Source organism: Phalacrocorax carbo, chromosome 2, assembly GCF_963921805.1.
Source record: "Phalacrocorax carbo chromosome 2, bPhaCar2.1, whole genome shotgun sequence".
Lineage (NCBI taxonomy): Eukaryota > Metazoa > Chordata > Aves > Suliformes > Phalacrocoracidae > Phalacrocorax > Phalacrocorax carbo.
The window spans coordinates 63537507-63563016 of NC_087514.1; the positions used below are offsets into that span (position 1 = coordinate 63537507).

Here is a 25510-nt window from a genome sequence, read left to right on the forward strand (position 1 = left end):
GAATAAAAACTATCATGATGGGTTCACAGTTTACTGCAAAGCCGAGCCTAGTCTATGTCTGAGTTCACTTCATCAATCTCATTGACAAAAAAGAAAGAAGAAAGAAATCAGATATTTGTGAAAGCCAAACAAACAACACAGAGGTCCTCTGTGTGCTTATTCACTTGGAAAGTGATTTATTCAGGGTATATTACAAGCTTAATTAGATGAAAGAATTATTTACATTTTTAATAAGAAGCAACTACCATAACAAGCAGATGGCTTTAGTGTCTGAACTCCATTTGCCTGCTAAAGCCCCCGTGACTGTTACAGATGTTCTCTTCATTATTTTCTGTTTCTTCCAGTAAATATGTGCAACTAGGACATTAGGACCAAAGAAAGAGCAAGACTTTACAAGATTTAAAAAGAAATTCTTTTTTGCACTGGGAACTTCGGTGAAGTCCTAGTATTTATGACCTGACTGGGACTGTACACGGTACTAAATGAAAAAGCTAAATCAGGAGAAAATAGAAAACTTATTCAAATTTAGGTTTCAGAAAGGAAAAAAAATGTGTGAAAGTTATTTCTTTTGTTCCTGGCCTACTAATTACCACAACTTTTCTAAACACCCATGAAAGTCCAAAAGCTGATCGCACCTACTATCCTTTACTCAGGATCCTCTAGGAAGTTAGGCACCCAATTCAGCATTTTGAATGAAGAAAAACAGAAAATATGCAGTAAAATAATAAAAAGAAAACCAGTTTCACCCTACTGTTGTGTATACTTTTCTGTGATTTTTTTTCAAATGGCTGCAGACACATGAGACACTGACTGAGCCTTGTAGAATTCCAAGCTGAAAGCGTTTGCATCAGTCTCTCACAGGCATACCAAGACTTGACAACTGTGATTAAGTTTCAAAACCCAGTTTAGTGTAATTTTGTGTAATTTTTCCTGGCAACATAAAACATAAGACATAAAACATAAGAAAGCACTCAATAAAAAAATTTTGAAAGGAAAGTTATTGGCACCAAAGCAATAACATCCACTTCTTCATAATCTCCTAGATACCAAAAATGAACTTTTCAGTATTCCCCATTGCCAACTCTTGCAAAGCCACCTGGGGTTTCTCTAACTGACCAACAAACTCTGGGGAAGTAGCAGACTTTCAAAAAGCAACACAGCAGCGAACAACCTTTTTGCTGGAGTCACCAAAGCTCCTTTTCTAGTCAGAAAAACAAGAGAGGCAAAATGGACAAGACCCAATAAAAAGATACTTGGCAAATGAAAGACGAAAATAATTCTGGAAATTAAAGAGTAGGGCAGGTTTTTTGTTTTCCTCTGTGCTGAAGAAGTAGAGAACAGATAATTATTTCCCAATCGTATGTTTAGTTTCTTTGGAGAATATTATTCCACGCCACAGTTTTGCTGTGTTCTTTTGAAGTATGTTTTCATTTGTGTTTTACACTATTGCACTGCTTGTCAGGATTTTACAGGCTTCAGCAGACTTATGGGCTGACAGCTAATCCACCTCATTCAGAATTTTTTCTTGATTGATTCCTAAATTTGGCATGTCCCATGTTTCCAGGAAAAACTCTACAGTAGCAGGGGGGAGCAGGAGGGAAGTGAACTGTCTCCCTAGCCTACAATATAAGTTAGTTAAACTCTTTTCCCTGAAGGCAACACAGATGCTGATTTTTTTTTTTCCCAGAAACAAAAAGCAATATTTAGAAACTATGGTCAGCATCTGGTTAGGAACACCAGTCCCTGCCTACAAAATACACATTATGCCTGATTTCCTGTGCTTGTTCCTTGCTCTTCAATTTAACTTGATCATAGGCAGCTTTGGTTGCTTTCTTACAGTCTTAATTCCACTTCACCTTGGCTTTTTAGCCCACATGGGCTATAATGGGCACGACATGCAGCTAAAAGATGCCTGCTATCCATATGCTACTCCATTACAAAGGTAACTATGACAAAGCAACCAAAATATGTCTTTAAAGCACATTTTAGACTGTATGGGAAACAGATACCAAGTGATCAGGAAGTCTTCCAGAAGGACATAACCAACACAAATCAACACCAAGTAATACAAATGCAAACACTGAAAGTAAAATTCATCAGTATTTTTACCTCTCTTCATTTTCTCTATTGCTTGATGTATGCTTTCCCTGAATTACTCGTCCTGAGCTTTGACCCATCTGATACGTACTTAACAAGAAACTAAGGATAAAATCTTGTATCCCACGCAGTTTAAATGACTTGACATTTCCAATTCTACACATTACCTTTGCAGTGGTTTTCATCCCAAGGATACACACAATTCTGGAGTCCGTTGCAGACCAATGTATTATTAATACACATATTACTGTGGCAAAAGAATGTGTTGGCTTCACAAGGGGCTAAAAACAAGAGAGAAAAAGCTGATATTAAGTAGTAACTGTTTCAGCTTTCCACAACAAACACATCTAGGAGTGATCATGTAATCTGTAATAGGACAATGTTATACAACACAAGTTCCTTGAGCATATTTCATATTCAACATGCAGCGTTGAGAACACTCAAGTCACACTGCTTATTATTCTGTGGCAGGAGATTTTCAGTTCTGTCTAAGATGGATGGACTTTCCCATAGTCTGACTCTTACAGCTGCAGAGGGTTGGCATCCCATACATTGGTGGGGGGCCACTGATGTGCTATCAACAGTTTCAACCACAGATCCAAAACACAGCATGTTACGGGCTGCTATGAAAAAGTTAACTCTGTCCCAGCCAGATCCAGTGTATGGGAAATAATTTGTTTTAAAGCGTGGTTCTGAAACTCCAGTTTTACAGGAAAACTTGTGTGACTCAGAGAAAATATCTACTTTAGTGCCCATATCAATGGTGCCTGTACATTTATACCTAGATAAAATAAAATTATTTTTAAAAGCTTTTGGTCATAAGAAAGGCTTCACAAGTGTAAAGATTAATAAAAGCAAGACTTCAGTGACTCTGAAGCCCATGGCCTAGAAGAATCATGCAAATTAAAGATGCAGGATGAAGGCTTTACTGAAAGACATGTACTGTTACTGTGAAGAAGCATCCTGGAAGCCATCAGAAGGAACTGTACACACAGATAAACTGTAGCACTTACTCAAGTGTTGGGAGACCCTTAGGTGTTGGGGTTATAAAGATACTACTTCAAAATTATATAACATAATAACGATAAATTACTGTTCATGTTTATTTTATTAAAACCAAACCAGAACCTGTTCCTACATTTAGAAAAGAGCTGCAAATTTTATCAATTATCAGTTAAATCAGTAAAAATGAACTGCTTATGTATTTTTTTAGTTCAAATAACCCAAAAGCTTTATTATTTTTAAGGGAAAGTTAAAAAATAACCTAAGACCCTTAACTAATCATAAAAGAGTTATGATGCTCATATTACTGATACTTAGAATTTGATGCTTCATGGCAAATTTTCTTCTCTGCATCTTTAAAAGCAATTCCTATGACAGCATATACGCATAGCACAGAAACTGGATCAAAGTGGATGACTGCTTCAGTGCTTTGCTTACTAAGGACAGTACAAGGGATTTATATTGTAGAACTTAATGACTCCATATATCATGTCAAGAAATCCACTTTTCAATGAGTGCTCAAGTTCTAATATCCATAACTGACTATAATGACTTCTTCAGAGCAGCTATGGTCTTTTAAACAAATAGTAAATGCTATCAAAACTTGTACACATACCCAGAAACTTAACTGTCCATTTAGGTATAACAGTATACGCATACTGTATGTCTAAGCCAATGCAGAAGACTGATCAGCCAGACTGGTTCTGCCCACTGTTCAATATTTGGAAGAAGTCTGGTATACCACCTTGTAACCTGCAGTGACCCTGGCCAGGTGTTAAGTTTGTTACAGGAAAGATTTTACTTTAAACTGAATAGAAAGAGCAGAACAGCACATATGCACCTTAGCAAGGAAGGGTGCTTTGGGACAGTCCTTATCTATCTGTTGCTGTCATTTGGAGACAGTGAGGATACTATGTCACATCATGGTGTGACACATCACGTAGGGAACCCACCAGAGGTACTGTCATCCTTTCACGCTCTAGCTGCAAGCCCTGCTTGTGGGCAAGGTGAGAATCTTCTGGGACCGTTTCTTTCCAACACATGGAAAGAGTTTCACTGCCTGCTCTAAGCAAGAAAGTGAAACAGAGATGGAGAGAATGTATGAAAGGGAAAACTAAGAAGACCTATGTAGCCACCCATTCAAAATACATGGTAATAAGAAGGAAGTGCACAACAAAAGGAGATCTAAATGACAAATGGAGAAAGCAGAAGGAGTGAAAGGGAAACAAGGGAAAAAAAAAGAAATGCAGGATTAGGATAGTTTATTAATAATGCCAGAAATAGTTAAAAAAAAAAAACACCAAAACACCAAAAATATGCAGAGTGGCATGAAAGGCTTTAGAAGTGAAATGGTGAGGATGGATTGTTGAGTCTGAGCAGGCAGAACCTCCTAGATGTCTATGACTTGCTCTTGCCACTTTAAAACCAGTCTGATTTGCAATGAATGCAATGCAATGAATTTGCCTGAATGCAACAGCAAAGAAAGGATTAATAGTGGAAAAACAACCCCCAAAAGAACAGAGAACAATTTAAGGGAAGGAAGGACAGTTGTGCAAGGCAGAAATTAAGGAATTCAGAAGTATAGTGGTGGTAAGGAGAAACAGAGAACTAGAGGAGGGTAGTAAAGGAACTGAAAGGAAGAGGAAGAAAGTGAGAACTGCACAGCAGAAACAGATGACACTTAAGGTATTCTGCACTGAAAGGAATGACAAGAGATTTGGTATCAAATGAAAAATATTAGGAAATGTTTCAAAAATAAGAGAGAAAAAATAAAAGCAGTACAAAAGACTTTTTTTGCAGATTTAAGAAGAACGGATAATTATGGAAAGTGATGGCAGGGAGATCTGGAAATGAAAGGCAAGAGAAAGGAAGTAAAAAGATAGGAAATTTCAGTTTCTCTAAATTGTGCTGTTGAACTATGGAGGAAACAGATGTTATGTGAATAAATGTCAAAACTGGATGAATAGCGAGGCAGAGCAATTTCAGAGTAAGTACAGCAGACTTAGCATGAAAGAAACCCAAATGTAAGATTCCTAAACCTAATGACAAACAGTTCCCTCTTGTTCATGTTTATAAAATTAGTATAGTCAAGTCCTCTCTGTGGTCCCTTGAACCTGGAGCGATTAAACTGGACAAGAAATCAATATATTTTCCCCGCTCTAATGAAGGCTTTTTGTTGGAACGATTTTCAGCAAGGGAAGCTGAAAACTTGTCAGTCCCATTGTACATTGGAGGAATTAGGTTTTTTGCCCTTGAAGAGGCACAGCAAAGGAGTTTTGGGATGCTGCGTCAAGGACTTTCTAGTAATAGCAACAATATAAATGAACTGGTAGTAAACAGGATTCTTTTACAACAAGATGGACCTCGTCCTGATGCTTTTCTGAAGCTGTTACAGAACCCGGGATAGGACTGGAATCAAGCAGGCAAGGTATGTGGCGGCAATACTTGATAGCTTAATCTAACTCTTGAACATCATCTATGGCAATGCCATAGATGTAAATAGGTAAACGTTTAAATGTTTCTGTAAATATGTAAATTACATAAACGTTTAAATATGTAAACCTTTACACATGAGGAAAAGTTGTGGATGATTCCACGAAAGGAAGCTATTGCTATCATTAGCTTCAACTAGATAAAGCAGCACAAATTTCTCCACTCAGCAGAAGCCCTACTCAATCAAGCAATGGTCTTCCCCATGACTATGTAAATGCTCTTTATAGGAGAGAGCAGTGGGAATGCACAGAGCTCTGCCTTGGGTTGAGGTTGGAGCCAAGTGTGAGTTTTTGGGTCAGGATTAGTGGGCAGCCCAGTTGTGGCCCACAGCTACCAATATTGTAGTGGGTGTCTGTCTGCTATGGACTACCTGATCAGGGACAAGAAGTAGATGAAACCTTCTTCAGACAGCTAGAAGAAGCCTCACATTCACAGATCCTGGTCCTTATGGGGAATTTTAACCACCTGATATCTGTGGAGGGCAACACAGCAGGGGACAAGCAGTCCAGGAGGTTTCTAGGGTACATTGATAATAACTTTCTGATAAAGGCAATCAAGGAGCTGATGCTGGGCTTTGCACTTTTGTAAACAATGAAGAACCGGTTGGGGGTGTGAATGTCAGGTGCAGCCCTGGCTGTGGTGGTCATGAGATGGTGGAGTTCAAGATGCTGCAAAGAGGCAAAGAGCAAAAAAGCACGATCACAACTCTGGGCCTCAGGAGAGCAAAATTTCCCTGTTGAGGGGTCTGCTTGGAAGAATGCCATAGGAAGTCGCCCTGGAAAGATAAGGGTTCCAGGAGAGTTGGTTGATCCTGTAAGATCACCTCCTCCAAGCTCAATAGTTGTCTATCTGAACAAGCAGAAAATCAAGTGAAGGTGGCAGTTAGCCTGCATGGATGAACAATGAGCTCCTGACTAAACCCAGACATAAAAAGGACATGTACAGGAGGTGGCAGCAGGGTCAGATGACCCCAGCAGAAATAGAAGGACACTGACCAAAGATGCAGTGATACAGTTAGGAAAGCTGAAGCCCACCTGGAGTTAAATCTGGTGAAGGCTGTAAAGGGAAACAAAAATTACTTTTGCAGATATGTCATTTAGCAAAGCAAGGTGGGGGAAAATGTAAGTGTAATGCTGAATGGGGCAGGGGACTTGGTGACAAAGGACATGGAAAAGGCTGAGGTACTGAATGCCTTCCCCTCTATCTTCTTTTGGTGGGATTTGCCTTTGATTTGCAAGCACTTGATATGAGGGAGAAAGCCTGGAGCAAGGAATACTTGCCCTCAGTGGAAGAGGACCAGGTTAGGGAATATTTAAACAAACTGGACAGACATGAGCCCGTGGGCCCTGATGCAATGCCCCCAGTAGTTGGCTAATGTCATTGCAAGGACACTCCTGATTATCTCTGAAAGGTTATGGTGATTGGGGGAAGTTTCCAAGGACTGAAGGAAAGCACATGCCCTCCCAGTCTTTGAGAAAGTTGAGAAGGAGAATCCTGAGAGTTACAGGTCAGTTAACCTCATCTCAGTCCCTGGGAAAGTGACAGAGCAAATAATCCTGTAAACCATTTCCAAACACACAAAGGACAAGAAGACTGTTGTCTGCATGGACTTATGACAGGGAAATCATGGCTGACCAACATGACAGCCTTCTGTGATTGAAAGAGTGGTTTGGTAAGTTAGGGAAGAGCAGTGGATGTTGTGTTTCTCTACATAAGAAGAGCTTTCAACCCTGTTTCCCCTAACATCCTCATAGACAAATTTACGAATATGGGCTAGACAAATAGACAGTGAGTTGGACTAAAACTGGCTGAACTGCTAAGCTCAAAAAGTTGTGATCAGTAGCATTAAGTCCGTCTGGAGCCCAGTCAGTAGTGATATACCCCAGGGGCCAGTACTGAGACCAATACCCTTCAAGTATTCTTCATTAGTATCCTAGATGATGGGTCAGAGTGTATCCTCAATAAGTTCACAGGCAGTGCAAAACTGGGAGGACTGGTTCATAGACCAAGTGGTTGGGTGGCTGTACAGATAGGCCTCAACAGGCTGGAGAAACAGGAACTTAAGCATATCAGCAGAAGGAAATGCAAAGTCATGTGTGTGGAGGAATAACTTCATGCACCAGTATGTGCTAGGGACTGACCAACTGGAAAACAAGTTTGCAGAAGAGGTACTGGTGCACAGTAAGCTGACCATGAGCCAGCAATGTGCCCTTGTGGCAAAGACCACCAGTATCCTGGACTGCATTAGAAAGAGCATTGTCGGCAGCTTGATAGACATGATCCTTCCCATCTACTCAGCACTGGTGAGGCCACATCTGCAGTGCTGTGTCCAGTTCTGGGCTCCTCAGCACAAGAGAGACATGGATGTACTGGAGTGAGTCCTGCCAAAGAGGCCACAAAGACCATTAAATACTTTGATCATTTGACATATGAGGAGCGGCAGAGAGACCTGGGACTGTTCAGCCTGGAGAAGAGAAGGCTTGGGGTGGCTGTCATCAATGTGTACAAATACCTGATGGGAGGGAGTATAGAAGACAGAGCCAGGCTCTTCTCAGCAGTGCCCAGTGACATGACAAGAAGCAATGAGCACTAAATGAGATACAGAGAGTTCCCCTTAAATGCAAGAACAAACTATTACTTTGAGGCTGGTCAAACACTGTGCAGGAGCTGGTTTCCCAGAAAGGTTGTGGAGTCTCCATCGTTGAAGATATTTAAAAGCAAAGTGGACGCAGCCCTGAGCAACTTGCTATAGCAGACCCTGCTTTGAGGAGGAGGATTGGATTGGACCATATCCCGGAGTCCCTTCCAACCTCAACTCTTCTGTGACTCTCTAAAAAGACGGCTTCATAATTAGATTAAAAGTATCAGCTGGGAACACACAGTTTTGTTATTTCTCCCATGTCCAAAGCTGCCTTGAGTCAAGCTCTGCCAAGTAACTGGCTTAGAAATAAGTGAGATAGCGTATTCAGGAAAATGAACATTTCATAATGGTTATAACACAAGTGAGCATATTAGTACTATGCATATAATTCAACCTGATGCACTTTAATAAGTTTAAGTCTTTGATAAATTGTTAGATTTTTACAGCACGAAGATACTGTAATTTAAATTAAATCCCCAGTTAAAGAAAAAAGTTATTAATAAAGGTTCTTTTTCCAGTTTGGATTTGAACAATTAATTATTTTAATTTAAAATTACAGTTTATAGAAAATAATATATACCCAATGAAAAAGTTCAAACACTTCAATTCTACATTATTTTTAATGATAATATTTTTTAAAAAAACTTGTGTGGTATATGTAGGGATACCTTTTATCTTACTATACAAACAGATTTTATAGTTATTGAATTAATTATAATGTAACATCATCTCCTTTGCAACAAGTATTTATACTGAACACAAGATGGTGCACTTACCCTGGAAGATATATAAGCAAGTGTGTTAACAGGAATAGACATGATACCCCAGAGCCTTTTTCAGGTTTAGGAAACCTATACTTTAAAAATCCTATAATACTAACCTTATTTCTATTATCTGGCATGTAAATGTATTTTGCTTCTAGTACAAGTTAGGAGATCATTATAGTGATTGTATTTCCAGAAGGCTACCATCACAGTATTCAAAAAAGCCTGAGTCTTGTATTTGAAGGCTACTGCTTTCAAAATTTATAAAGCTTGAGCCAATGGTGTTGTCTATATTTTCTTATTATTGAAAGGTTTTGGGATGCACATAGGGAAAATAATTTATACTTTTCCATTTATTAGTGCAAAATGATCATAAATTTTTTTAATCCTGAATAGCCCTAAGGCATAGAAATATGATGAGCATTAACAGTTCTTCCATATGCCATGTTTACAAAGTAACATGAAAAAAAAGGAGTAATATTTGGTATTAAAAAAAAAAATACTGCTTTCACTGAGACAATAAAATAAATAATCACAAGTAGTACATGCACATTTATACTATAACAATATTTATCAAGCACTATAGCAATTAAATATTCTCTGTATTAATAATTTTTATACTATTGTGATGGTATGACATTAATAATAAAATATATTACCTCTGTGTGTTATTCATCATTTTGTTGGGCATTACAGGACACTTTGTGTATAAAATGTAAATATGGCCGGGTCAAAACGTTTTTACAAGATGAAGTCAGAAGCTGACTTGTTACGGACCTGGTGGTGGGGCCTGGCTCTTCCACTTCAGTGCAGTGCTTTCCCCAGTGTATCCACACTGTTTCTCAGCACCATGCAGAGTTAGTGCAACTCCTTTGCTTCTAGGGTGTAAACTAGCTCTGAGCAAGCTACCCTGGGTGTCTATGTCATACTTCATGGAACTGTGTGGATCTACCCTTTGAGCCTGTTTCAAGACAGGGATTTCAGTCTGGGACTCCCTAATTTTAGTTGAATGCCCTACCCTATTTGCTATTTTTAGGTTTCTCTCTCACCCTCCCTTCACTTCTTGTCATAACATTTGTGAGAGGGCTTGCTTTCTCCTGAGGGTGAATGGGAAAATTCTGAAATCTTAACAACAGTTAGAGGTGAGAAATATTTTACACTGAACTGGTTAGACATTTCACACCTACTCCTCATGTACTCAAGATAGCTCATTACATCATGCCCTGCACATGAATTCCTTAAGTATAGATCATTTGATTCTCCCATTGTTCTTTACTAAAAAATAGAGCTTTTATTCCTTCACAAGAGAAAAAAACATGAAATTCTTCAGATGTTCCTTGAATCATCCTTGAAACAGAGGAGGAAGTTTTCTCTCAGCCTCTCCGAGCAACAGTTCATCAGTGATGCTGAGAGACTGTTTCACTTACTTTATTAAAATTATAAAATTATTAGGATGGTTTTAGTACTGTACACTACAAGTATATTACCTAAAGTAAAACTACTTATCTTTTCATTTTCCACTAATGAAAAAAACCTGCTTATTAAAATACAGCTATTAGAAACTTGAAAATGAAATGTGCTTGATACTGAATATTCTTTCTCAGCCACCTTCAGAAAGAGCTCTGTTCAAGATCAATGTAACTTTTACGGATAGTTAATATGAGATATACATTGATAATCTAGTCTTTAAAATACACGTATACATGGTTTCATGGGGGGGTTTGACATATGGACTCACCAGAGAATGGCAGCTCAGGAGCATGTGCTCAGAGTGCCAGTGTGTGCTCAGTTTATACTCTAGGCACCACAAACAGCTACCTTGTTCAAGGTCAAAGAGTCATTGGGGTGCTTAGCCAATGAGGGTTTTTCACTAGAGATAGCTGCAAACAGCACAGAGGGGAAGAAAATCACAGATGAGTGCTCACCAGTAAGGAGGCGATACCAATGTTTTCTTTTTCACATATTACTGGGGATGCAGGGAGAAAAACCAGCAAAGCTGCAATCTATTTACACTCCAAAGTCCTTGCAAAGGGAAACCACCTCTTCACATGTGTTGCAGTTATTGCTTTGTTGTTCCTTTTCTCAGTAGTTCCCTTTGCATTACCACAATAAACACAGTCATTAATACTGCATGCCCGCAGTGCCTTTTCCCCATTAGAGAACTGCCCATGCTGGGGTGATCACCTTCAGAGATTCTGACTGTAAACAAGGACTTGAGTGCTGTTACTCGATAAAGCTGTACACTACTCCTCTAAACATGGCCCCAGATTTCTATCCACATATGGGGTTTTTTAATAAAAAGAAAATAAGAATGATAAAACTTGTGCTCCTTTAGGAAAGCCACATGTGACAGGGCTTTAAAAACAGGCTTAGAACTCAAAGGGGCATCAAAATAAGAGAAGGAATGGAATTTTTCTAGTCTGGAGTTTCTGAGGCATGGTTATGGACAGAGAAGGAAGCAGTGCTACCAAATATTAGTCAGAGGTGAGGGAACAAACATCTTGCCTGCTGTGCATACAGAGGTATTTTTTCTTATCCCACATGCCCTGGTTCTACAAATCTGCTTTTAGGTTAAAGTGTAGGTGAGTCTGCCCAGGAGCAGCTCTTTGAAGAAGCTGTAGGTGTAGCATGTCTGTCATTAATCAGGCTGGAGACCACTCTCACAGTCATGGAAAATGAAATGAACAGTTAGTCAGTGGGTGAAAAACAAAGACTCATTTTTCAAGTCTTCTTAACAGATGAACAGACATTTTTGATGAAACCAAATTTCTTGTTTTCCCTTTTCTGATTCTTAAATTAATTTATTGGATATTTGAAATCTATTGTAGACAGTGACTACCATACACAAAAATATGATTAGGTATATATGTTTAGAAGACATATTAAAGATTAAAAAGGTAAGGACATAAGCAGACAAAACCCATAATGGTAGTTGGAATAGATAACAATGCTAATCACAAAATATCAGATCATCACTCTAAATTATCAGCTATTAAGAAGTAATTGGTTATTAAGTGTTACTTAGAGCCCTGCTACTATTTTGATGATGTGAGAAACATTACTGATTTTCTGGCATAGGAAAATTAACAACTCCGTGCATTGTATGCCTTACCTTCAGACATATTTATAGCACCGTTGCTTTGCAGTTCATCACCGCTGGAGGTTTGGAAACTTGTAAGACCACTTTTTAGACACCGACTAAGAGACATGTATATTTCAAATGTATTGGGGGCACACTGATCAAACCATACGAAACTAACCATATAAGAAATCTCTTTAAGATTTCTCTGTTCTACACAAATGTCAAGTCCCCAGGAAACAGCTCTATAACAAGAATTAACCCTGAACAGACTTACACAGAAAGAGAACATTCCTCAGGCTAAATAACCTGTTTCAAAAAAAAACCACTTCCAGTTCACAGAGCCTTGTGCAAGGGAAGACTCACAATCTCAACAACTTAACTCCACACTAAGGAGAGGAACTTGGGGAGCTACAGAAGACACCACCTCCTGGTCCTTCCCACAGGAACAGTAAATACAGGAATTTTACTTTGTCATTCTCTCCCATGCACATAACCACAACAAAAATGTCATTTTCTATTTTATTGCTTTCTCAGCTCTATGTGAACAAAATCGCTATTTTCCTTTCTCTTTGTCCCCAAGTAGAGACACAGGTGTCTGTTCCCTGATGCACATCTCCCTGAAAGAAGTCTGTCATTCCTTCTCTTCCATGCAGATGATCTAATTATTCCCACGCACTCACGAAAGATTTTGCAGTTTACGTGCTACGGGCTGTGTCTTGCAGTGGGCACACCGGACGCCTGCTCTAGCTGATTCCTGACAGCCAGCACCAGTCTGCGGCACAGGACAGCACTTACAGGCAACTGACATGGCACAGAAAGTACAATCTGCATCACCTTTAAATCTTTCAAGTAAATTTCCAGCATTAAAAACACAGATGCAGTTTCTTCTACTATTTATGAGCAAGCTCTGTATACATATTTCAAAGCACAATTTAGCCGTTAATAAATATTCAGCTTTTAGCACACAATGAATTTTCAGAATAAATTTACAGAAAACACATCATGTTAATGTTTTCAACTTCCCTGTCAGAATACCATGCAGTATAAACTATCGTCTGTTTACAAGAATGGAGTAGCTCATAAGATGTAACGTGTCAGGTAAACATATTAGGAATATTATATGAGAAAAACCCACATTTTTCCTTATTTTCCTATAAAATATGAAAGCCTTGCAAATACACACTTATTCAAACCTTCATTTCATGTTAGTCATCACAGTGCTTCACTCTCCGGTTCTTTATATGCTGTGAACCTCCAGTGTCTATGCAGTTGTTTCTAAGGTAACAGATCAGGATGCCTTGTGAAAAAAATGAATCAGATCTTGAATATTCAAGACATCTCCAGTTGCAGAAACAGAAAAGGGCAGTATCATTTCAGTTGAGGGTTCTCAACATCTTTTAGACTCTGTCCTGATTTACAGACAAGAAAAATGTAATCCACCTTAAGGCTGCAGTGTGAGACTACAGTGGTGTATGCAGTTTCAGGCATCTAGACTGTCAGAAATTTTTAATCAGAGCCATAATTAAGGAATTACGGAGGCTGTTCTCAACAGAGTCTCATTGCCTCATTGCAGAGTACACACACACAGAATACAGATGAAGAATGTGTTTGGTAGGATTGTGCCTTCATTCCAACCACTGACAACCGCACAGAAATCTTCCTGTCAGACATGTGATGCATAAACCCAAAAATACATTAAAAATGAACATGAATCAGCATGTGAAAAAAAATGCATATAGTCCTTCCTCAAGGAACTAAATATGCATTATTTCCATCAAAGAAAACAAATCAATATCTTTCACAGGTGATTACCTGAGTCAATCATTTTCAGTGAATGAGATTATTGGGTTTGTTGAGGATTTTTTTTTGGTTTCTTTCTTTGTTTAAACTGGCCAGAACTAACTTTTGCTTCTTTCAAGGACTGTTTTGCTTAATAAGACCAGAAATCTTATAAACATATGAATGCAGGCAAAGTGTACAGAGAGAATATTAACCAAAATGTCAAGTAAGGCTTTTAGAAAACTTCTGTGCTACCAAAAATTAAATAAATTCTTTGCCTAACAACATCTGACATACATGTTTATTGATAAATGCATTTTGGAATACGCACAAACACACCCACCATCTGTGATAAAATAATCATAAGGCATTTTTCAATGCCCATCATAATGAGATCTAACAAAATCCAATTCATAGAAAAGGATCATGCTTGATAAAAACCTTCAGAGCTGTATTATTTTTCAAGTTGTATAAGGGAAAACTGAGACACAGTGGCCCGGTAACTTCGGGATCTGATAAAAGTCATGGTCATACAACTGCACAGGTCATGACCGCTTGTACCTGCCTTCCTGTCTCTGAATCCTGTGCTCCATCTTCTGTGTTACAAATTATTGCACACTATAAATGCTTGGAATGAAAACTGTTTCTGAACATTTTACATAGCTTGTTTGGGAACGTTCTTCAGTGACTACTCTGCATGAAGAAAATATTAACAGCTTTTGGGACTGGTATCATTTAAGAAACTGAAAGGTGGACACATTGATTAAGGTCTTACGTTCTTGGAAAGATGTGAAGAGCATCTGGAATCGACTGCTTCGACTGCCTTCATCTGCCCACATGCGGATTACACCGAGGCCTGTCCGCAGCATTACATCATTCGCAACAGTGCTGCAAAACTTTGCTTTTAAATCCTCCACAGAGCTGCTTCCGTCATAGACAGCTACAAAATTCCTTTTGCATTCATTGGAATTCTGCATCTCATAGTCCAAGAATCGCAAATAGATCTATGAAACAAACAACAAATGCCACGTGTACAGATATTTGAGAATGACTAAACAAATATTAAACACCTTTGCTCTACCTCGTTGGAGAAAGACTACACAACACCGCCATCAAAATAATTTTTCTGGTGATGCATAGGCCACTTCCCTTGAAGAGCATTAATACATAAACTGTGCATTATTTATACTTGCTGGTATTTTGTCTTGCTTCAAAGTAGAATCTAGTGGAAGATCTAGATATTTTTTTTCTTCTTTGCGGTAAGGTCCTAATTTCCAAATATATACCTGTCTTTGAAAGTATGTACAACAGTCCTTCAAGCTGAAGGATAGACAAGCTAGAAATTTCTTTTTTCGCTGGCTGGCACAATATTGCTGTATTACTTGCCTGACATGGAAAATAATAAGGCAAATAATTGCTGCTCCCTCCCCAGAGTCAATATGTGTCATCTTTTTGATAGTCTCAGCTACAGTGATTCAGGAACTGAGAATCTGGGAGCCAGGCAGAACTCAATCATTAATCGTTTTCTGTTTCCTCGAGCAATTTGGCCACCATCTCAGCTTTTCTAAACAAAGCCTTATGGTATATATCTTCATAATATAACAGGGCTGAAATCCAGCATATTTCATGGAAACTGCTAGAAACCTAGAAAGTTTCTTAGGAAAAGTCTCTTGCATACAAGCTAAGCTCTCTCATAAATGTAATAGATGTATTGCCCTTTGCAAAGAACTCTTTAAATCTACCCAAAAAGAAGTAGGGGTGAGGAGAAAATGTCATTATTTAATATTCAACTCTATATGAACTTTAGTAGGGAAAACAACTCATTTTAAAAGCAATTGATAATACAAGCAACATAAAATATTCCAGTAACAGAGAAGGCAAATAATATTTTCAATAGACACATAATCAAACTACCAAGCGTACCCAGGAGAGTTCAGGAGAATAACACAGAAGGGTGAAGCAGGGCAGAAATAGCATAAAAAGTCTGTAAGCATACTCAGCATCCAGGTACATGTATCTTCACTTGAAAAAATAACAAAAAAAAACCCTCCACTGTATTAGACATCAGCTATACTTATTTACAAATAATCTTATTAACTTCAGGTAGTTCTTTACATGCACAGAACAATTGCTTAAAAAGCTTCTCTGGATTTGCATAAAGTACACAAACATAGCATATCCCAGTAGCAACAGGACTCACCACTTCACCTCATTAATATATTAAAGCTCTTATGGTTTGAGAATTATGTGCTACTAAGCAGCCTGCCACTGTTTAATAATAGCTCAGATTTTTAAATGAGCCTTTTCAGGTAGTGTATTATGGTACATTTACATTCTTTGTTATGCTTTGCAACTGGCCTCTCTGAAAAGAATATCTGTAAAACAATTTTTACTAGCATATGAAATTTGGTATACTGAGTTTCATTTTGTTTGCCTCACCTTTTTCTAGCATGTTATTTTTTACAGTAATCCTTACTTAAGTTCCAATGTTCCCATCCTCCAGAAGAACTCAGAGGAATATATTTCAGTTAAGTCGCAGTTAAGTGAATTCTACTTTCACCAGGTATCCTGGTTTTTAAATACTGTAAATTAAGGAAGCTGCTTGTACTGATCTCTACAAAAAATGGAACAGTTAACAGCAATATACAAAGTAATATCCAGAGGGCAATATCTTATATAAAAAAATACTTTTATAGTGTTTTAATTTTCATTTACTGGTTGCTCCACCTCTGCATTGGAATGAAAAATTACTGGAGTTTGGTCACCTGGCATTGCTGAAATTTTCTCAGTGTCCACCACTTTTTATAGATCTGTTCTTTTGAAATGTCTTGCCGTTTCCTCTCCTACTGGAGGACGTGCAGTTTCCGTTCCTGTTCATTCCTGTTCACAGGTCACCTACTTCCTCGGTGAAGTCATACTTAAAGGCTTGCTTTGAATTCTGAAGACTTGTTGAGTGCAGAAAATGCATTTCTGAAGTTCCTTTTCACTGGCTACATCCCTTTACAAATCTCTTATTCTCTACCCTCTTCCTCCCTTCCCCAGGTACTCAGGCACTCGTGCTCCAAATCCTTGTTCTTGGTGTTCTTCAGCTATTTAGAGTATCTCTGTCTTGCTGATAGCCGACTACTTTGGCCCCTTCGGTAAACCTCATCTTCAGTGTGGCTCCTGCTTTTTTCTGTTTATATAGCATCAGCCACTTCCATGGCCACCAGGCAGATGGCTGACCTTCACTGCCTGCTAATTCCCAGAAACTGTTACACCTCTGATAGGAAGTGTATGAAAACATGAAGAAATTAACAAGAACCAAGCAAAAATGAGAAGCAAAAGGCCAGTGAGGGAACTGCAGACAAGAATTCTGGGAACACAGCCGTGCAGAACTGGAGTGAGCTTTTACTCCTCACTCTCATGGTTTGATAGGACCCACTTGTATTAGTGGCTCCTGGGGCCCAGCTGACACAGGCATGTTTTTGTCCTGCTGGAGCAAGATTATGCATGAGGGAGGAGTTATGGGAAGAGACAGAACCATGATACACACACCCAGCAACCGGCAACAGCTAGGACACACCAGAGAGCTGGTTCTGTGTCCTAGAGACCAGTCGTTCCTGCCCAAACAAGAGCATAACAGGCATTGTGAAACCCTGGCACCCAGTCTGTCCTGTGAAGCTGCTGAGATAGTCCATAGTCCACCTCTACATAACATTTCACTTAGAACAGAGGGTTAAATGCATGCCTTGATTTTCTTTCCTCTGTTCTCAGAAGCAGCCTGCTTCTGATGGGTGCTTCGGTGCTTACCAGCTTTGTCACAGGTAATGCAATAAAAACCTTCTGCAGCTGATTATATGCAGTATTGTATACACCTGACTGTTTTCCAGAAAACAAAGCATGTCAGATAAATGTCTCATAGTAAAGTGCAGAAGGCCTCCAACAAATTATTGTCATGAGTCATTATTTTTATGCCATCTATGCCTATCATATGTACACCATCTATATTTTACAATATACCATACATAGATATGATAGACCATACAGATAGAATGCAATATATATGTAACACATTTTTATCTTATTCCACTTTCAGGAAAGCTCTTACTTGCTCTAGAAAAAAAACCAAAAAAGCAACTTACTCCGACTGCAGAACAATAGTAAAACCATACTTTACCTAATTAGGGAACACTTGCTCTTATATTTGCTCACTTTTTCTCTATTTCTACCTTGCTGTCTTATATATATACATTTATATGTACATTTGTATGTGTGTATGCATATATATAAGCACACATATATCTTGCACTGGGTATCTCATATCAGTATTGAGATGTAATTTATATCAGTTTTCATTCTTAGAAGAAATGTTCTTATCCTCACTGTGGTTATAAAATACCAGCTCTCACAGCAATTTCCAACATTCATTAATTATTCCTGATGCGTTCAAACAGATTGTTCATACAACAGTACAGCCACAGTCTTACCTCTAAGAGCTTATCTCTTGACATTCTCTAGTGTCTGGTGGCATGCTAACCTTATAAAATAATAAAATATTTCTTAGAGTAACAGTTATAAATACTGAGAAGGAATAAAAAGAACATTAACTTAGCATTTCATTTTGAGTTTCCAGTGAAGAGGCCAACCCTTTCACTTCTTCCCAAACCTGAATTCTGCTGCCAGGCATACCAGTTCATTCCTGTGTGTGATAAATTCAGCTAAGATCATAACATATATAGACTTGATAGGTGGTGGAATGACTGAAAATAAATATTTGAATTAAAAAATCTATGCCCATCCTTCAGAAGAAAGATGACACCTTCTCCAATGGCATGGAGTTTCATAAATTAAAGAAAAGAAATTCCTGATACTCTGAGGTGGGTTGGAGTTTCATTCTCATAGTCTTCTTTGTAGATGACTATTCCCACAACTTTATATAAAGTGATGAGGACTTGATACAAAGCTCACTGAAATCGGTGAGTATCTTTCCATTTACTTATTTGGATCAGACCTATGGATTAAGACTGCAGTGCATTTTTAAAAACTGGAAACTGATTACACAAACTGACAACTTGATATTGGATCAGATTTTATTTTAAATATCTGGAATAATATAATTACATATGCACACCTTTGCCAATTTTTATTATTTTATTACTATATATTTGTGGTTGTTCCTGTCACTGTCTCTAAGACCTGCACTGGTAGAAGAAAATGACTAATAAATTGAGTTCCTCGGGGAAAGAATAAAACTGATTATATGACAAACTGTTATCTAATGGAAAATGTTCCTGATACATAGTTTTCTGAAATCAGTGGCAATATTCTCATTACTTTCACTGGTATGTGGACCTCATTAAAAGAAATTAAGCAGAAAGTAAGAGAAAAATTATCAATATTTCTGGTTATTTCATTTACTGATATCTTAGTCATTACTTCTACCAGTAGTGGATAAGAAACTCTGCTCCCCAAAAAGAAAACAAATGAACAAAAAAGAGGTCACAAACTCAAATGCCACCATCTGCCTTCATTCAGCATTTTTGCATTGATGCCAGTGAAAGCTTTTGGAATGTTAACATTTCTGTAGATACTGACACATTATATTAACATAATCGGGACATTCTTTTTGAAGAGAACATCTTATTTGAAAGAAGCAGCATAACTGCCATATCTTCTTTCACATTTTTGTTGTAAAGTTTTAATAAGACACTTTCCTCAAATCATCAATTCCACATTACTTAGAAGAACAGGCTGCTAGTGCACAAGTATTAGCTTTTACGGAGTATTGAGATGTCACTGCAAATGTCAATGCCATTAGCAACAAAACTGATAAAGCCTCACTGCATCTGTGGCATATATAATTTACACTCAGACACATTATATTTTAAATAATTGTCTTGTCACCTTTAAGGTTTGTATTGTCATCATAATAATGAAAAAGGAAATGCTGGAAAAGTTTTACTATTTTTTATTTAAATTTGAAAACAACACAAATCTCTGACTGCATATATTAGAAAAAAAAAGAATGATTGTAAGGTATGAATAATATATCACCTCAGTAAAATGGTCAGATTATAATCTCTTCATAATGAATCACTTTTGATGAGTTCTGCTTTTTAATCAATCACTGAAGGTTAGGGCTGACAACATGATTGATCAGGCCAGTCAGGAAAAGCTTCAAACCATATCCCAGCATATCAGACTTAATATATGTGCACAGACATTCAGTCCCTTAAAACTAAACCAAATAAACAAAAAACCATTGTTCAACAGCCAGAAGTAATTTAGATGTAAGACAAAAACCACCTTTTCGTCAGGGCCTAACATCCAGATTTTCGTATTCAGCTCCTAGGTTCAGTCAGTTCTCTTGTAAGCACAGGACTGGGTTAAACAGTCCTATGTCTTTCCCCATTGCTCAGTGATCAGTTACAGTGCCTGCTTTATTCTGCATCTTGTTCAGCTCTATGTGATTAACAAAGGACTTTCAAGATGATACCTCCAGTATTTAGGCCTGAGAAGCCCAGTTTTTTAAAGTAGATTGTGCAACACTAATTAATCTCCTTGAAGAGAAGAAAAGTATACCAGCCCAAAAAGCATATTACTAAAACCACTTGAATTTGTCTTCTAAAGTAGCCTGGCCTGTTGTTTGGATCCTAAACTTTTTTTTTTTTTAAAAAAATGAGCATTACTTCAGCCCAAAAGGGTTAACCATACATGTTCTGTTTGGGGTTTGGGTTTTTTTGTTTGTTTGGCATTTTTTGACATTTTTGGGCTTGCTGTTACTAGTCTGGGACCATGCTGTGCAAACAGAGAACTACATACCTCATATTTTCCTCTCTGCTGGGGCTTGGAGAATATTGTCTGTCGAAGGTGACAACCTTATATGGTACCACTTCTAACACCCTGTGATTCACAGCCAGGCTCAGACAGTGAGTCCCCAATAACTGACATTTATTATAACTGTCAAATCACCCTCATTTTTCTCTCATACAGCAGCAAAATGCTTGCAAGTGACGACATTTACAGCTCTTTGGTGCTGTTCTGCTTTTTAACACTGAAAACTGTAGATCACATCCTGATCCTACTGTTTTCTTTGGCAGATGTTTTATTACTTTCATCAGTAGCTTTTTTAAATCACATTTACTAACAATTATTTGGGTTGAGGATGCTGAGGTTGGTTATATTCCTATACCTGAACGAAACAGATTCGTGCTAACCTAAAAGTATTTTTTTGCCAGTGCTATTCTGGCATGTGTATTACCATGCCTGCTAGAAGAGATTCTACATGCATGATTCTACAGACACGTTTGCCTTGCATCTTCATCTAACAAAACTCTTTCAAAGAAGTGATTTTAATAGCTTGACATAGGTAAACAATATTTTCTACTTGTTTAAACATAATTTGTTCACCTTTTTCCAGGGATGCCATATAAATGTGTTGTGGTTTTTTCATTCATAACATTATTCGCATTATCTGTATGTTAGCAAGCTTCAGAGCTTCTTCAGAGAAGGAGCTCATATGAAGCCTGTGAAAGTGTCTCTGGCTATTAGGTTTTTCCAGTGTCTAAATTTCATTTTTCTGTAACATTCCAGGAATCACCACTCAAATGGCTCCTATTAAATATGAGTGTACTTCTTAAAGCTTATCTTCTACACCTGTTTAAGAAGCCTCCAAAAATTAGGGATATGCTAGTCTGCCAGTGCTGACAGCTTAAACTGGTTTTATTGCATGTCTCATCCAAGAGCAAAAGTTTTCACTTCACATGTGAGATCAGAAAATGTTTGGTTTAGTCAGATTGTTTTATACAGTTTTGTAGCTCTGCAGTTTGCTTCACCATGTATTTCCTCCTAACTCTCTAGGAAATGCGTGCACAACAACCCAGTCTCTCTCCAGACTACAGTCAATCTGAAGTCAGGCACCTGAAACCGAAAGCATCATCTCTCTATTAGGCCAGATAAGTGGATGCAAGGCCCCCCATGAAAACAGTGACAAGTGATTTAGAGCCTCTACCCAGCAGCAATACCTATCCTTTGTAAATATACAAGTGTCTTGGTCCCATTTGGGCTTTTGGCCTATGCCTGGCCTTGTGCCTCACTGCCCCAGCCTCATGCATCACTAAGCTGCTGCCCAGCTTGAGCTGGGACTGGCCCCATTTTGACGGGCAAGCCCAGCTACAACCACACCCTGGCCACCGTGGCTGGGCCTGCCCAGCTCTCCTCATCGACCATGTCCTGGCCTTGTGGCCATCCTCACCCTGGCCCCCTCCCGTGTGCTGCACATCCCCCTTCCTCTCCTCCCCAACAGCTTTGCTTGAAACAAACATCACTGCTCATAGGCAGCTCAGGTTTAAGGATAATGCAATAATATGTCAAAACTAGATACTCATTAATTAATGCTTACAGTTTCTTAAGCTTTTTGTTAAGTCTTGCATCCTATAACCTGTAAAGATTTATTTGCCCAGTAGCATGCTCAGGTGGGGCAGGAGAATTAGGCATCACTTTGCCTAACTGGTTTACAAGTTCATTTTATTTCTTGTGGTGTACATACAGAGGGTAGCCTCACTATTCGCTCAGTTTAAATGTTCCTCTTGCTTATTCCTCCTGAATGGATGATTTCCACTGGACCAGATTCAGATTAATGCTTGTCCATCTGTAGTTTGGATGCTCTTTTCCAAGCTGCCCAGAGATTCTGATTATAAGCACTGCTTACCGGTTTTTCCCAGCATCAGAACATCACCTTTGTAAATGTTTTATTACTTTTACTGTCAAATCTGCTGTCCTTTCTTTTTTCTACAAAACCTCTCAAGGAACAAGCACAACACAACAGTACCATGCTAGGAAAGGTCCCCACCAAAGGGAGCACTGCCTGAGCACAAACATGCATTCTGTCCTCCTGGGGGGGCCTTGTCAAACTCTGCTGACACATCCAATATAGAAAAATATTTGTTGTTGATCTTATCCTCCAACATTTCACCCTTAACAGAAAGGGAGAAAATACTATCATTCTTTTCATTTTCTTGTTTTCTATTAATAAATAGAAATTCTTTGCTTATCCACTGCTGTAGCCAATGATATCTCAGAAGTTTTTCTAATCCCAGTGCAATAGGCTTTTCCACCTCCTCCTTTGGTCTTTGTTCTACAGTGAAGAATTTTGGGATGGGGAGGTTCCTCCTGCTCTTTACTGTTCTGCGTGGGTTGGCACATTTGGTCAGCAGCTCTTTTCTTCATTTTCCATTCTTGCCCTGATTACTGATTGAAGTCAGCTTCTACATGAAGTGCAGAACCCCCAGTATTTCTGAACTCCGGATTCACAGCTATCTTACCCAGCAGGAACTGACTTCAAATGATTACAAGATTCACACACTTTGCAACCAGTCACTGTCAAATACAAGGCTCCAGGTCTGCACATAGACTGAAGTCACATTTAAACTACCTTCTGCTGTCTTCTGCACTTGCAAAAGTCAGTTCTGCATGCATTTTCAGCATTTTTTTTTTTGCTGTATTTTAAGTGTGTGCAAGAAATTTGCTGTTCTCTGCCCATTCCACATTGCTGAGTACAGAAGCAATGTTACACCCAGACTGTCAGTTTGAAGCTCAGGCTTAGAGATCTCAAGTTCATACTCCCTGACTGATCTCATTGCTTATACGTTGAGCTCAGACTTGGCTTGAATCTGGAATTGCAAACCAAGGAAGGGACTTGCGTCTTGCTTCTGCAGACAGTTTAGAGTGGATGAGCTTAAGCCAAATGAAATTGCAAGCAGACCTCATTCTGGCACAGTTTAATTAAGAAACTAAAGATGTAAAGATCCAACTGAAACTCTGTCTGAGAAACTCTGGCCTTTTAGGCATAGATCCCAGTAACAAACTGTGCAGCCTGGAGTACAGGAACATGTGGATTTTAAGACATCTGCTGAGTTCTTACTGTTCTTAGCAGGAGAGCCTGTTTTCATAGGTGCAAGCTGCCATAAATTAGAATGATGTCACTGAATTATTGTACTGAATATGTCATTAGTTCAAGGTTAGATAAGCACAAAGGAAGCTGACAGTAGAATATGAACAATAGAATCCAGTTCAATTGAATCAGGCCCATAAACAATCTTACCATAAATCTTACTTCATACATTTTTTTTTTAAAAATTATCTACTAATTCCTTAATATCTAAAATTTTTTTCAACCTGTGCCAGTATGGTGATACCAGAACCATATGTGTGTATACATACATGTATATATTTTTGTGTGTGTATATATATATATGAAAACCACATTAAGAAAGTTCAAGTGCTAAATTAGATTTACCCCTCTAAGATGAATCTAGGCTTGAAAACTGGGGTTTTTTTCCTAGCTTGCTGAAAAATCTTTCAACTCCATGTTAGGAAACACTGATGTATATCCTTTCATATCACCCTATCTCTCTACCCAGATAATTCTGTAACATGGAAGCAGCAAGATTCATCAAAAGATGACCCAGCCCACCCCTCTGCATAAAGGTAAGATTAGTAATGTTTCTTTCATTTTTCATACATTGTTACTTAACCTGCACTTTAAGACCATTAGCAATGCTGGCTGAACAAACTTCCTTAACCAATCATTCCTAATCTCTTCCCTGCTGTTTGAAATTTTCTTCCCTAGTATCTAACCTGAATCTTTATTTTGGATTGCAGGACCATGACTTATTCTATATACATGGACATCAGAGCATTCCTTCCTTGTTGTAAAACCCTATTATTATCTGGTATCATGCTCCTTCACAAGACCTTCTAGATGACATTAAATAACTTTCAGTGTTTTCTAGAACTCTTTCATCACTCTCCCTTCTAAATTCTCTTCAGCAACACAACTAAATGCAAGTATAGAAGTTCATGAAGAGCTAAACAATCTTTAATCTTCTATTAACAGTGGTAGTGTGGCGTTCTTCTGTTACACACTGTGTTTATTGTTATGTAGCTACACATTTTGTATTTTTACATCAGGACTGAAGTGTGCATAAGTCCTACAGGTAAGTAAATATGGAATTTCTAGGAAGACAACCAAGCATAAATTGAAGTTATTACTATGGGACAACTTTATTGGTTCAGTTGTGCTGATTCTAATAAGCACAATTCTAATTTTGTGTTTACCTGTTTCCTTTCTACTAATACCTAAGTATATAACATATGCAATAATCATTCATCAGTCTAGTTATTTGCTACTTAGTGTAGCAAAGTGGGAAGCTCATCTACTTAATTGGAAACCTCTATGAATATTGTATTTATCCAAAAGTAAAAAAAACCAATATGAGATTAAAGTATATTCTGGAAATAATTTATCTGTAGTCCTTATGAGCCAACTGTTCAACTCATCTCCTAAACATTCACAGTAGAAAAATGCTGATACTAATGACTTTTCCTCTTCTGGAAACCCTTCCTCCTGCTTATTCAATACCAAATGCTGGAACAGTTAGACATATTCAGTACAGTCTGCTCTGAGATTATAAAAAAAACACCCCTTATCTGTTTAAAGATGGCAGAGATTAGTGGAAATATAAATTCTACCTTGTAAAACCTTTCCTGTCCATTAAAAGACAGCTAGAAAAAATACAATGTGCAGCTATCTTTAACACAGTGAATGAAAGTAGGTGGGAGGCACAAAGTTGTTATTGCAAAGAGAGGAGAAACGGTATTGTAGCCAGC

General features: G+C 38.2%; 1 protein-coding gene across 1 annotated transcript in view; it reads right to left on the bottom strand.

Moving 5' to 3' along the window:
• The window catches only part of NETO1 (neuropilin and tolloid like 1), a 70372-nt gene that overhangs the window by 4776 nt on the left and 40086 nt on the right, over positions 1-25510 (bottom strand). The window contains exons 7-8 of the mRNA XM_064443103.1: positions 14634-14862; positions 2265-2378 (exon numbers count right to left, since the gene is read on the bottom strand). Coding sequence (XP_064299173.1) covers positions 2265-2378; positions 14634-14862 — 343 coding nt within the window. The remainder of the gene's footprint in view (positions 1-2264; positions 2379-14633; positions 14863-25510) is intronic.